The sequence below is a fragment of the Schistocerca cancellata genome, chromosome 1 (assembly GCF_023864275.1).
Source record: "Schistocerca cancellata isolate TAMUIC-IGC-003103 chromosome 1, iqSchCanc2.1, whole genome shotgun sequence".
Lineage (NCBI taxonomy): Eukaryota > Metazoa > Arthropoda > Insecta > Orthoptera > Acrididae > Schistocerca > Schistocerca cancellata.
In genome coordinates this window covers 689,366,374-689,379,668 of record NC_064626.1, presented here as the reverse complement: position 1 = coordinate 689,379,668, position 13,295 = coordinate 689,366,374, and the positions used below count along the sequence as shown (strand labels likewise).

Sequence of the window (13,295 nt, the reverse complement as noted above, 5' to 3'; positions counted from 1 at the left end):
GGAGATCATGTGAAACTCAGCTCGCCCTATTTGCCCAAGAAATTCACAGTGCCGTAGACACTGGCGAGCAGATTGATGCCGTATTCCTGGACTTCAGGAAGGCATTTGATACGGTTCCGCACTTACGTTTAGTGAAAAAAATACGAGCTTACGGAATATCGGACCAGGTTTGTGATTGGATTCAGGATTTCCTAGAAGGAAGAACACAACATGTCATTCTTAACGGTTCAAAATCTGCAGATGTAGAGGTAATTTCGGGAGTACCGCAAGGAAGCGTGATAGGACCTTTATTGTTTACAGTATACATAAATGACTTAGTTGACAACATCGGTAGCTCCGTGAGGCTATTTGCAGATGACACGGTTGTCTACAAGAAAGTAGCAACATCAGAAGACTCGTACGTACTCCAGGAAGACCTGCAGAGGATTAATGCATGGTGCGACAGCTGGCAGCTTTCCCTAAACGTAGATAAATGTAATATAATGCGCATACATAGGGGCAGAAATCCATTCCAGTACGATTATGCCATAGGTGGTAAAAATCATTGGAAGCGGTAACGACCGTAAAATACTTAGGAGTTACTATCCGGAGCGATCTGAAGTGGAATGATCACATAAAACAAATAGTGGGAAAAGCAGGCGCCAGGTTGAGATTCATAGGAAGAATTCTAAGAAAATGTGACTCATCGACGAAAGAAGTAGCTTACAAAACGCTTGTTCGTCCGATTCTTGAGTATTGCTCATCAGTATGGGACCCTTACCAGGTTGGATTAATAGAAGAGATAGACATGATCCAGCGAAAAGCAGCGCGATTCGTCATGGGGACATTTAGTCAGCGCGAGAGCGTTACGGAGATGCTGAACAAGCTCCAGTGGCGGACACTTCAAGAAAGGCGTTACGCAATACGGAGAGGTTTATTATCGAAATTACGAGAGAGCACATTCCGGGAAGAGATGGGCAACATATTACTACCGCCCACATATATCTCGCGTAATGATCACAACGAAAAGATCCGAGAAATTAGAGCAAATACGGAGACTTACAAGCAGTCGTTCTTCCCACGCACAATTCGTGAATGGAACAGGGAAGGGGGGATCAGATAGTGGTACAATAAGTACCCTCCGCCACACACCGTAAGGTGGCTCGCGGAGTATAGATGTAGATGTAGATGTAGATGGACATTTGGGGCGTTCATCAGATCCTCACGTCTGGCCTGCCACAACAATGCCCATTGGCAACAGCCCTCAAGCTGCATTACCGAAGCCAGCATTGCCTGGAGCTGTGAGTGAAGTATCACCAACTCACAACTCAGCTAGCATCTGAACACAGCAATCACACTCCCTATCCATACTAAAGACAGCAAAACGTACTCTGGACAGTTATTAAAAAGCGGAACTGTGCCTAATAAACACACAAACAAGCACAAAATTTAGGAGTTTAAACCAAAGAGCACAGAGGCTATTCAAAATAAGTTGCTTCTTATGACAAGCTGTGTCAACTCACTAGCAGCACAGTGTACTCAATGGTGCACTTCAGTGCACTGCTGCAATAAAGCTACCACTCAACTGACTTACATGAAATTAGTTGTTTGTATAAAGTAACTGGCGTGGTAGCTCAATGAATAAATGTCATGCTACTAAATCCAAGGCCCAGAGTTTGGCCCACAGTTGGTTCTAGGATACATTTTATTACTTATTACCTCTGATAATGATTTATTAATATGAAAAAAATACTAAGTTTTACTATAGTTTTAAGTTACGCTGTAGCAAAAGGTGGCAGAAAAAAGGGGCAGACCATTTCCAGTAGGATTATGCCTAAAAAAGCACTGCAATGTTCAAATCAGCCTTTGGGATGGGAACAAATTTAAGCTTTCTCCTTGTGTACAACAGCAGCTTAGTTCATAGCAAATTGCCCATCTACAACATATGTACTGGAGCTTTGTCATTTTTTGCTAGCTTAAGTTACAGCTAACTAGAAACGAGTCAGTAGTGGCCGTAAAGTCATCAGAATTATTTAGATTCCTATACTCCCAGCAGCCCCTACAAAAAGTGAAAATGCTCAGTATATACCTGTAATAATGTAGTTTTAACTGTACTAATACATCGTTACATATGTACGCGCATGCTATACGCTTACATACAGGGAAACCCCTATTTTACATTTTCGTATGGTCCAGACGTAAAAAATGCTAAGTTGAGGAAAATGCAGAATTGAGAAAAATTTTAAAACCCACAAAATACGAGCAAAAACATATGTAATTGGCATACATGATCAAAAACCGTAATCCTGTCCAATATGTTGTATAAACTCCGTACAAGGGAAGGAAATTAAATATAGAATACAATATTTGTACAACAATTAGTGGTAATGAATTTCATTAATTCTTAAATAGTTACAGGTGTATTACAGCAAGTGAAAGCTCATCAAAAAATTTAAATTAGTAGTTCGGTACATGTCAGTCGAGTTATTTTCCTACATGCTACAACTACAAAACATGGGAGAGGTCTTTTCTTTGTGCTCACCCAGGAAAACAGCAAAAGTTGATGAACGTGGTGAATTGAACCAAAAACTGTGAAGTACTGCAGAAGACCTTAGGATCTCAACATGTGGGTGTGTGTATTTTCCTTCTGTAGCCAGTGGCAGTGCAGTGTACTCTGGTGATGCAAGCAAGAGTAACCTGTAGTGTTTGCTTATAAACTTTTCCTTGTTAATTGTGCTGAGTGGTCAGAAGTGGGATCAAGTAGACTTCACACTGCTTCATCAAGTTGTGGCGTCACTAGTGGGCTTTTGACTATTGATTTTAGTGAGCAGTTGCAAAACGACCCATGTGAAGGCGCGTTGAAAATGCCCCACAAACATGTCACACTTTTTATTAAATGTCGGTTAATAAAGCATCAAAGCTGTAAGGCGTCAAAATGTATTATGATAAACGAGGCATGAGACAAAATTTATGTATTTAAGCCATAATGTAACGTGTAACATGGTGGTTTACTGTGTCAGAGGTAGAAGATTCGCATCGCATTCTGCTACTTGCTACTATCCCCCCCCCCTCCACACCTTACCATCCTAGTGTTTTAACATATTCTGGATCATTATCATGAATGTAATGCAGTTATATTCTGCTATATTTGATGTTACTTAACATTTCCATGTGATAAGAGAACAAAGGAATGAACAAATATTTGGCTGTTTATTTCCGAATAGGTGGTGATTTCCGAGTGTGTCGTTAGGCAGGAACCGAAGAGGATGGCGTATATTGCTGCTTGTTTCACTCGTAGCAGTAAAATTTATATTCTTCCTTGTTACAAATACTTCACTGTTTGTATCCGAATTTGTGGCGGTTTCTGAGTGTGTGGTTAGGCACAAGTCACAGAGGACACTTTTAACTGCTGAAACTTAAATGAGCAGCAGTAAAATTCATACTTTTTTGTTCTCTTAAATATTTAGAACTCCGTTTCCAAATATGTGGTGATATCTGAGTGAGTGCATGCTAAGGCAGGAACCTGAGAGGAGAGTTTAAGTTGTTACAAGTGGAACGATGAGCAGTAGCACTCATATTCTTCCTTGTTACAAATATTTTGCAAGTTGCACAAGCACAAACACATTACCATAAAGAGTTCTCACTACAATTGAAATTGTCCTGTAACTAACACATCCATAAACATCAACTCAGCCCTACTGCGATCAACAAATCGACAGCCTAATTCCTTGTCACCTTCACAGCACCTCTACACTATGTGATCAAAAGTATCCGGACACCTGGTTGAAAATGACTTAAAAGTTTATTGCGCCCTCCATTGGTAATGCTGGAATTCACTATGGTGTTGGCCCACCCTCAGCCTTGATGACAGCTTCCACTCTCGCAGACGTGTTCAGTCAGGTTCTGTAAGGTTTCTTGGGGAATGGCAGCCCAATCTTCACGGTGTGCTGTGCTGAGAGAGGTATCGATGTCGTTTGTTGAGGCCTGGCACGAAGTGTGTATTTCAAAACATCCCAAACGTGTTCTGTAGGATTCAGGTCAGAACTCTGTGCAGGCCAGTCCATTACAGGGATGTTACTGTCGTGTAACGTCTCCACCATAGGACTTGTACTATGAACAGATGCTCGATCTTGTTGAAAGATGCAGTCGCCATCCAGCTTATGAGCAGCCGCACGACCATGAAATCCAAGTTTTCTCACCTCTCGCCTAACTGTCATTGTACTTGCAGTGGATCCTGATGCAGTTTGGAATTCCTGTGTGATGGTCTGGACTCCCAAAAACATACCATTTTCATATTAGGTGCACTGTGGTGCCACCTACTGCCAAGTACTCCATATCAGCGACCTCAGTAGTCATTAGACATCATGAGAGCACAGAATAGGGTGCTCTGCGGAACTCACAGACTTCGAACATGGTCAGGTGATAGGGTGCCAAAAGTCTGTACGTGAGATTTTCACACTCCTAAACACCCCTAGGTCCACTGTTTCCAATGTGATAGTGAGGTGGAAACGTGAAGGAACATGTACAGCACAAAAGCGTGCAGGCCAACTTCGTCTGTTGACGAGGGGGTCACAAAATTTTAAAAATTACAAATCTGATTAGGCTTTCAAAACACTGTATTTCAGATACTTTCTGACTAAATAAAGATGATTTTCCAGGAATTAAAACATGCAAATGGAAAAATCATTTAAAGTGAAAAAGGCTAAAAATTAGTAAAAATCAAGGTTGCTTTAGAAACATTACTATAATTTTCAAATATTGCAAAATCAGTAAACATACGTACTACAAAATATTAATGAAAGTGAGGGAAAATATGAGAACAAAATTTACTTACCGAATTAAATGAGAGGCCTGTCTTAAATTATTTATATTCACAACCCTTTCCCATCAACTGTATCCTCTTTGTTTGTCTCGAGTGATAATCTTGTTGCACTCTTCACAGCACTAATCTGATCCTTTGGGGAATTATTTTGGTAACATGCTCTTCCTGAAAACAAATTGTTCATTTTGCTGATCTCCAAAGCAGTCTCACAGGTAGCAGTACTGGGAGGAACAATCAGTGATGCAAATGTAAGTTTGGTCGGTGACACTCTTTTCAATATATAATGCATTGAATGTAGCAGATATTTTACCTCATGCAATATCAGCCCTCTCTTCTTCCACTGTTCGAAAGTCATCAAATTGGAATCTTGGAAACCCCAATTCTAATGTTTCTTTTTTCTGTAATCATTTAGGATGTCAGGAAATAGCTTATTCAACTTGACAACTTATGAAAAAGATTTACTTTGTCTAGATTCAATGACTGTGACTTCAATGTTTTTCTAAGAAGTCATCATCTATTGAAAATTTTTCTTTGGTGTAACTAAAAGATCTGATATCTTTATAACAGATTTTCGAAACTTGGTATGGCGAATGTAGCTTCTAGTGTCTACACCAATGACAATATGTTCATCTCATGTGTAATATTTATTTGTTTGAAGTTTTAGTTCCAGCTGATAACCAGAAGTAGGTACTGCGGAAGGTTTGATAAATCCCACAATCAAATATGTAAATCAGTTAACTACTAACTAGTGTGCTATGAAGTTTATGAATTACTGGCTCTTCTTTTGGAAGGGATGCATTTGCTTTGGTAAATAACAAAAGAGTGTTAAGCAAGAAAAGAATTTAGAGTTTAGTAACTGGATTATTTAGAATAGGCTGTACTCTACGGAAGTGAGAGTTGTTTATATTGTTTGAAGATTTCTCACTGAAAAATTTTACCAGAGGTTCCCATTGTTCAATTATTCTTTCTGTTGATTGGAGTGAAGAGAGTCATCTTGTACAAACATACTTCAGTATTTTATGGGGTTTATTGCTATATGTATTTTGAAAAAGTTTAAAAAGTAGACTTTTTTGAGCTTTGTTGGCAAAAGCAGTAAATGTCCATTTCAAAATCTTTCAACATCAAAATATTCAAGGCTTTTCACACCTGTTTATGGAGCTAAATGAAGCAAGAGGCAGGAACAGGTTCGTATTCTTGTATGTTGTTGAACTTTCTGAAATGACTCCTTTTATATGCCCCATCGTTGTACATTTGCAATGAAATGCAATTTTTCCAAGAAATTCCTTCTCCTAGCAGTTTCTCACTCAAGAGATTAAAAATTCCCTCATCAGTGTTTAAACTTGATTCCAAAAGAGTAATATTGTGGTGCACATCTTTCTCTGTTTATCTTTAAAGTAAATAATGGGTAATTGGACACTTAACAACTTTAATATCAGTGATGCTACCTGGTGTATAGGGCCTGGGACATCCAGGAGAAATGTGGGAATTTTTTAGAATTCCGGAAAATTTTCAATATTTTAGCCTTCAGTTAATTTTTGTAATTTTGACTGGTAAGAACTAATAAACAGGAAAATGCTTCAAAGGCTTTAGGGTGAAGGCTATGCAATACTTCATAACAATAAACTGCTGCCAACGAGCGTAATGTCACAACTGTTTACATTAAGTTCGTTTGAGCAGTTGCCCATGGGCTCTCACACGTGCAGTTTATTTGTGTATGGGCAGTACCTTCTCCTGCTTCCGGCTACTTGAAGTGGGGCTGTTAGCTGTATCAGCAGTGGCAACAAGCAGCCAGATGCTACCCAGAAAAAATTTTCTGGCAAGCCAAAGCTGCCAGATTGCCACATTCACATAGCTATCTGGGTTGTAGTGGGGAGGGGGTTAGTGTCCACGTAAGCCGTGTTTCCATTTAGTGATTTTGCTGTTTCCTTTTTGTTTACACTTCTCATATCGAATGAAAACATAACAGATTTCTTTGGTTGGGAGCTATCAAGTGAATAAAATACCTTCACATAATTATGGAAGGCTAACATTTGTTATTAGTTTCAGTTTTCTGATTTTAATTTATTTCCATGTTGTTGGTAGTCAATCACATTGTAGAACAGTGAAGTTATTTTTGTCAGTTTGCTAAATAAATGTGGCTTTTATTAATTTTTTCCCCAGAGGCAGTAAATTTATTAGAAACAAAGTGTTTCATCCCGCAATATTGTCTAGTTTCGACTGTTCACTGAATTTCAAGTGTACCTGGCACTTGTGGCAGTATGCCATAATGAAGAACCAAGCATGAGATTATACAGTACTGGTACTCCAAGAAAATTTGCATCCCGAAAACCACACTGAAATCTTAATATCAGGTTGGGGCTTACTTAATTGTGAATCTGGACATATGCATGTGCATTTTAAGCTGAATTGTGCATTTTAGTATGGTGTAGGAAATTCCATTGCTCTTGGAGCATCCTAGTTCTTTTATGACATCTTGTAAGATCTCTTAATCCCAAATATGTATGAACATATGCGCTTCCTCCGTCATTGTAGCTGGCCATGCGCAGTAGTGCCTGTGTTCTGGCACTCTGACATGCTGAAACAAAGCATTTCTAACAGGCCGTGGGAAAATATTGTGAATGGTGCTTTGAAAAGCATTAGTTCCAAATTAAATTTCCTTTTACGCAAGATTATGTTATCTGAGTGAATGTTCAATGAATTTGTTAAATCACAGAGCATTTGACTCTCATTTAAAACTCAACACATTGAGAGGACTAGCCACTTAGAAGACTTTCGAGCCTAGAAACCCCAGACATTAATGTCATTATTTAAAATATTACTGGCACATTTGTGTGACGTATCTTGTGTGTTTAACACACGCAAAAAAGACCACTTCTTACTACAATTGACGGGATAAGTAAATCCATGTTTACTGGTACTTGGAACACCTACAAAGCTTCTACCCATTTTTCTTTACTCTAAATATCATTTACACTGTTTAATTTCGTATTGTCGTTTGTGTGAGGTTTGTCTTTATTTGAACTGTTTACAATAGCTGAAGGAACAAAAAAAGTGTTATTCATCGCATTTTTGACAAAACAACAAAATAAATTCTTAGCAACTAATACTATAAACATAGTGTTTTTGATTCCTAAAACTATGAATAAAACCATTGTATGCAGATAATGTCATAAAATTACTGAAAATTTCATTGGTCTATAATAATTAACTCCCGGGACAGTTGTAAAAAAATTAAAGGACGTGGCCATTACTATAAAAGTGTCAGTGTGGTGCATGTTATTAAGAAGGGATAAATAGGTGAACTGCGCACCTTTTGGTGTCACCTGGTTAGAAGAACCACTACAGCTTACAGACAAATGCCTTGAAATTTGTGATGTCATTTGGTTGGAAAGCAATTTTCTTTGTGTCCTTTAAACTGAAATGCAGAGAAGGAAAAATTTTCATCATCTCTCAACATAACCCATTTTGGTAAGCCGTGGCAACAAAATCATTCATAGGCAGTTTATTACGTACTTGGAAAGTAAATTATTACAATCTGTAAAACATTTCAAAATCATATGAGTAGTGAAATTTAAACAGTACCTTTTCCACTTTTTTAAAACATCAAATTGTAAAATGTCATTTTTTGTGATTTTTTAGTAACTTCCCATAGTTCTGTAACTAAAGTGACCAAACATAATAGTTGGCAGCCATGCATTTTACAAGGTATCAATTGAAAAACATGTATTTTTAAGACATTCATGTCTAGGAATTGTTGTACACCTCACATTACAGCTGTTGTGCAGTTCAGAATAATTGTTTGAATATCCTACCATCGCTTCAGTACATTTGTGCACTCTTGGGAGAAGATGTTTGCTTGTATGAATGCCTGTGTACATTCCTTAATGTTCATTTCCTTAATTGTGTCTATGATGTAATCTTGCAGTTAATCACACATATTCACCTTTCATTTCTACTACGCAGACTTCGTCCAGCCCCTAAAACAAAAATCTTAACAGTGTAAGGTCTGATGGTCTTGGTCACCAGTTAATTGTCCTACAATGACCAGTCCAGTCATTGTGCTAAGTGCTATTGAGATGTTACCTCACATCTGGCAACATGCGGAGGGGCTCCATCATGCAGAAAGTACATTGCAGTCTGCATGGCCAAAGGAACTTCCTCAAGCTGTTCAGTAAATAAATTTTCCTATAAATGCAAGTAATTTTGCCTCGTCATTCGGTCTTCTAAAATGACTGAACCTGTCAATGTATTATTGATCATGCCACACCAAACTTTGATCAAAAAATGAACTTGGAAAGTTAGTTATTACAGTACTGCCAGGTGCATTCAATAGTGCATATTAACAAGGAGTGTGAAGTTAAATCCAGTAAAGCATTGCATAGCTCTTGCTGCAGCAGCCATTTTCGTGCACATGTAGCAGTGACCTGTCGCATTGCCCCTTCCACTTTCAATTGTGTTTCACTGTTAATCACATTAATCACTTTGGTATTCTGATCCAGGTATAATACCTACTTTATAAATTAATGCAGACCTTATTAGTAAGTATTGTTCCTCAGCTATTATTCATTGTTGACATTGCTCTCGGTTGCCTCTGTCAACCATCAGTTTGGTACACCTAATTCAGTGTAAACAGTTCTCTTTCCCTTCAGATTTACACACAAATAAATTAAGTTAGAGCAAGTAACAGAGTTAATAAATTTATTGTGATGAACTGAAATACACACTGCTTGGTTTTTCCTTATACTGTTATCATTTGTAGCATCTCTATTGTATTCATGTGTACTCCTGTATCTCTTCCTTAATTGTATACCAGTGAAGTTGAGAAATTTATACAGGCAAATACTCAAGAATTAGCCAAAGATAAATGGTTATGTCCGCTGTCCGGTAAAAAGTTTAAAGGACCAGAATTTGTTAGGAAGCACATTTTCAACAAGCACGCAGAAAAAGTTGAAGAAGTGAAGAAGGAGGTAATTTTTGCTCATTATATTTTCTTGGTTATAATTTTTTTTTAAATGTGGTGGAGACTTAGAAGAAAATTAGTCAAGCAGCGTTTTAAAATTTAATAAATTGTAGAATTATGTGAGAGCACGCCTGAGACTGTGCTAGTTAAATGTATGTTTTTCAGTTGTTTTGGTAAAAAAAGTAGCCAGTAGTTTTCATACAACAAAATTTCTTTGCCATATGAAAGTTCAGCTTCCTTGTAATTCTGTGAAATTTTCTTATAATGTTCTCCTGAGAACTGGGCAACCGAATTATTACAGTGGTCTGCTTAACACTTTTATGGTTGCGTGGCTAGTGTGCCATTCAGCTGGCTGATGCTGTACGTTTTCAGGTTTTTTTAATTTTGTGCAGCAGACTCTACTGTACAGATCTTTATTATTTTATTGCATTTGAAAGGGGGGCAATTTTTCTATGAAATGCTGCAAAGAAACATCGACTTACACCAGTGACTATTTCTTTGTATGTGTTTTCACAACAACAAAAGCTTTTTCATCCTTTACTTTTGTACAGAACGATCAGTTTAGAATTTGTTTGTATAAAAAATGAAATTGTTCGAAAATGTGGTTTTCTTTATTTAAAATTACTTCGTAATGTTTGGCCCTGTTTTCTGGAAAACTTACTCATACATCACATTCTTCACAATAGTACCTTATATCTCTTCTTGTCACTTTCTGTGCAAACTTGATATCTCCTTGGAGGTTATTTTGACATTTTGAAGCACTTATCAGTTCTGGGAGTCTTCCACTGATTCTATATACAGATGAACTGTTTTGAGTGAAAGTATATTCAAGTAGTCGACCTTTGTTCAGTATAGTCTCTGCTAATTCAGTAATGAACTAAACAATCTGTTTATTAGTAGGTCTGTACTTTTATATAAAATATACGAATTTACAACCATCTTCATAAAAACCAACTAACTTTCATCAACCACTGTATTTGCCTCCTCTCAAATTAGTAGTAGCCCATTAGTTGGTCACTGTGGTTCTATCATTCGTAACTTTGTTGTGACACTGATATTGGATGCAGTCAGCAGTCATAAATACAGCCTTGGTATTTTTCCATTTCACAAACAACAAACGAAAGTTTATTTTGTAAGCATGTGGGCTACTACATTTTTAGCTACTACTTTTCTGTTTTTATAACTGAACCCACTGCCTTAGTTTTGCTTTTCCATAAAAGCTAGAGTAGATCACGGCTAGGTAAAAGTGATCCATGTATAGAATATGGCCTTTACCATAGGAAATTTCACTCTTGCCTGTTTACTACTCGCAAAGTGCTTTTATTAGCATTTCCCTCACTACCAGAATATATTTCACATTTCATAATTTATCTACCATCACTTTCACATAACATAAAAAATTTTATGTCTTATTTGTTTGGCTTATGTTTTTTATCATCTTTGAAACTAGTTTGCCACAAAAAAAGGGAAATTCTTTCACCTATAGGGAGATTTTCTCTCGGTTTGCATGTCGTTTTGCTTTTTGTCATGAATGTATGAAAAGATTGGTCTCACTTTGTGAATATGGTTGTGCCCATCTTGATATTTTTAATAAAAAGTCACATTATCTATGAGGTGAAACATTCACAAATTGACAGAAAACAATCTCTTGGTTAACACTTCTCTGCAGAGAACGTCTGCAGTAGAGAATTTGTGGACAAATAATCAGTCATTTTCAGTTTACTAACAAAGCACAAATGTAAAACCACATCAAAAATCTTCAGTTCTCAGAGTTTCACAGTAATCCACTTATAGCTTTATCTCTCTTTGTTCTTCATCAAAAAAGTTGGTGAAATAATCAAACACAAACAGGTTCTGGTCAATTTGAATTTGGCATGATTCTTCAGAAACTGGAGGCTGTGGAGCTGTACTGTCATCATCTATCCATGCCCATATGAAAGAGGCAGATTGATAGCTTGAGACAGAGGGATCTCTGATACAGCATCAACATCAGGAGCTTCACCTTGAGCACATTTGTTCATCAAGCTCTGAACCACTGTTGTTCAGCAAAAACTCTATCTGATTATCATGTAGACCGGTTGGTCAGCATTTCAATCTTTCTTACTGTTTATTATTTATGTTTGTTCTCAACATGACACCTGAGAATTCTTTTGGTTTCCTGTTCAAGTAATCCTGTTTCAGATTATTTGTGATTGTCATTGAAACAGGGTTTTGGACAATTGTGAAACTTTTGTTACTCACTGAAGACATCCCATTCTGTTAAGAAATACGAATTTTTTGTTAAGGAAATCATGTACTGTAATAATAAATATAAGCGACCTTTATTATGAGATGTTATTATAGCATTATCATGTTCTCTCTGGATTTGTGTAACACCTGGCAATCTTTCAGCTGTATTCTTATTTCTATAGAGGAATTTTTAATTCACCTCTGTGTTCCAGGTTGAATATTTTAACAACTACTTAAGAGATCCAAAGAGACCACAACTGCCAGAACATCCAGGGAATCGACAGGGGAGAAAGGATTCTGGAGCGGATAGCAGAGAAGGCTTTCCTGCACCTGCTCCGTATGTTCCTCAGTGAGTTCTTTAATAGATGTAATGGGCAGCTGAAGTTTTATCACATACTGGTTTGTGGGCAGCAAATACTGCAATTGAACAGGGTTGTTATGTAAACAGAACAGTGATGGATTCATTGAAACTGGACCTGCAATTCAGCACCTGTCATACTATACTTCTAATTTAAGACAAATATGAAAATAAGTCCTATGGTGTGGCCAAGGTGTATGCCTTCCGGGAGCCTTATTCAACTGACATTGTGCTCAGTCTTTATTGACATCATATTTGCTATACTTTTAAATTAACAGTTCTTGCTTATTATGCTCTTTGAAGATAGGGTATAGTTATTGATGTACTTACAGCATTATTAAAGAAATAATATTATTGCTTGATTGTTCATCAGTAGGAATAGATAACCACTTATCATGTAAAAGGGCATTGATCAGCAGATTACTTGCCAGTAGTTTACTAGTGTCATAGAAGTCTGGGCAACAATGTTAGTCATTCTTAGTCAATGTAAACAATGAAAATAGTATCAGCATTTGGTCTACCTTGAATGCTTTTAGATAAAAAAAAGTTGGGATGTAAATATTACCCAACCACTTAACTTTCATAATTATATGTAGATTTAGTGTGCAGGCTACCGCACATCCGTGTAGGTGTAGGTGATCTTGAAACTCTAATTTATGTACAGATTTGGGTAATATAATTTCACAAGTGCTGTAGTAGTGTGTTGCCAGAGTGCAGAATTGCTGATTGAGTAGGTTTTACCTACATTTGCTGTATACATTTAACTGCAGCAGTCTCAGAATGTCAGAGTCCTTGTGTATCAGCTGTGTGTGGATATACCTTCTTGTTGAGAATATTAATATGTCCCTTGAAGACCTAGTACTAGCCCATAGGGATGACCATATTTTGATATAATACAGGGTGTATACTACCCAGGAGATTCGGGAAAAACCCAGGAATTTTTTCAT

General features: G+C 37.2%; 1 protein-coding gene across 1 annotated transcript in view; it reads left to right on the top strand.

Annotated features, from left to right (window-relative positions):
* The window catches only part of LOC126184376 (serrate RNA effector molecule homolog), a 200,230-nt gene that overhangs the window by 178,407 nt on the left and 8,528 nt on the right, over nucleotides 1-13,295 (top strand). Inside the window, exons 18-19 of the mRNA XM_049926764.1 lie at nucleotides 9,615-9,768; nucleotides 12,203-12,339. Of these exons, the coding sequence (XP_049782721.1) occupies nucleotides 9,615-9,768; nucleotides 12,203-12,339 (291 nt within the window). The remainder of the gene's footprint in view (nucleotides 1-9,614; nucleotides 9,769-12,202; nucleotides 12,340-13,295) is intronic.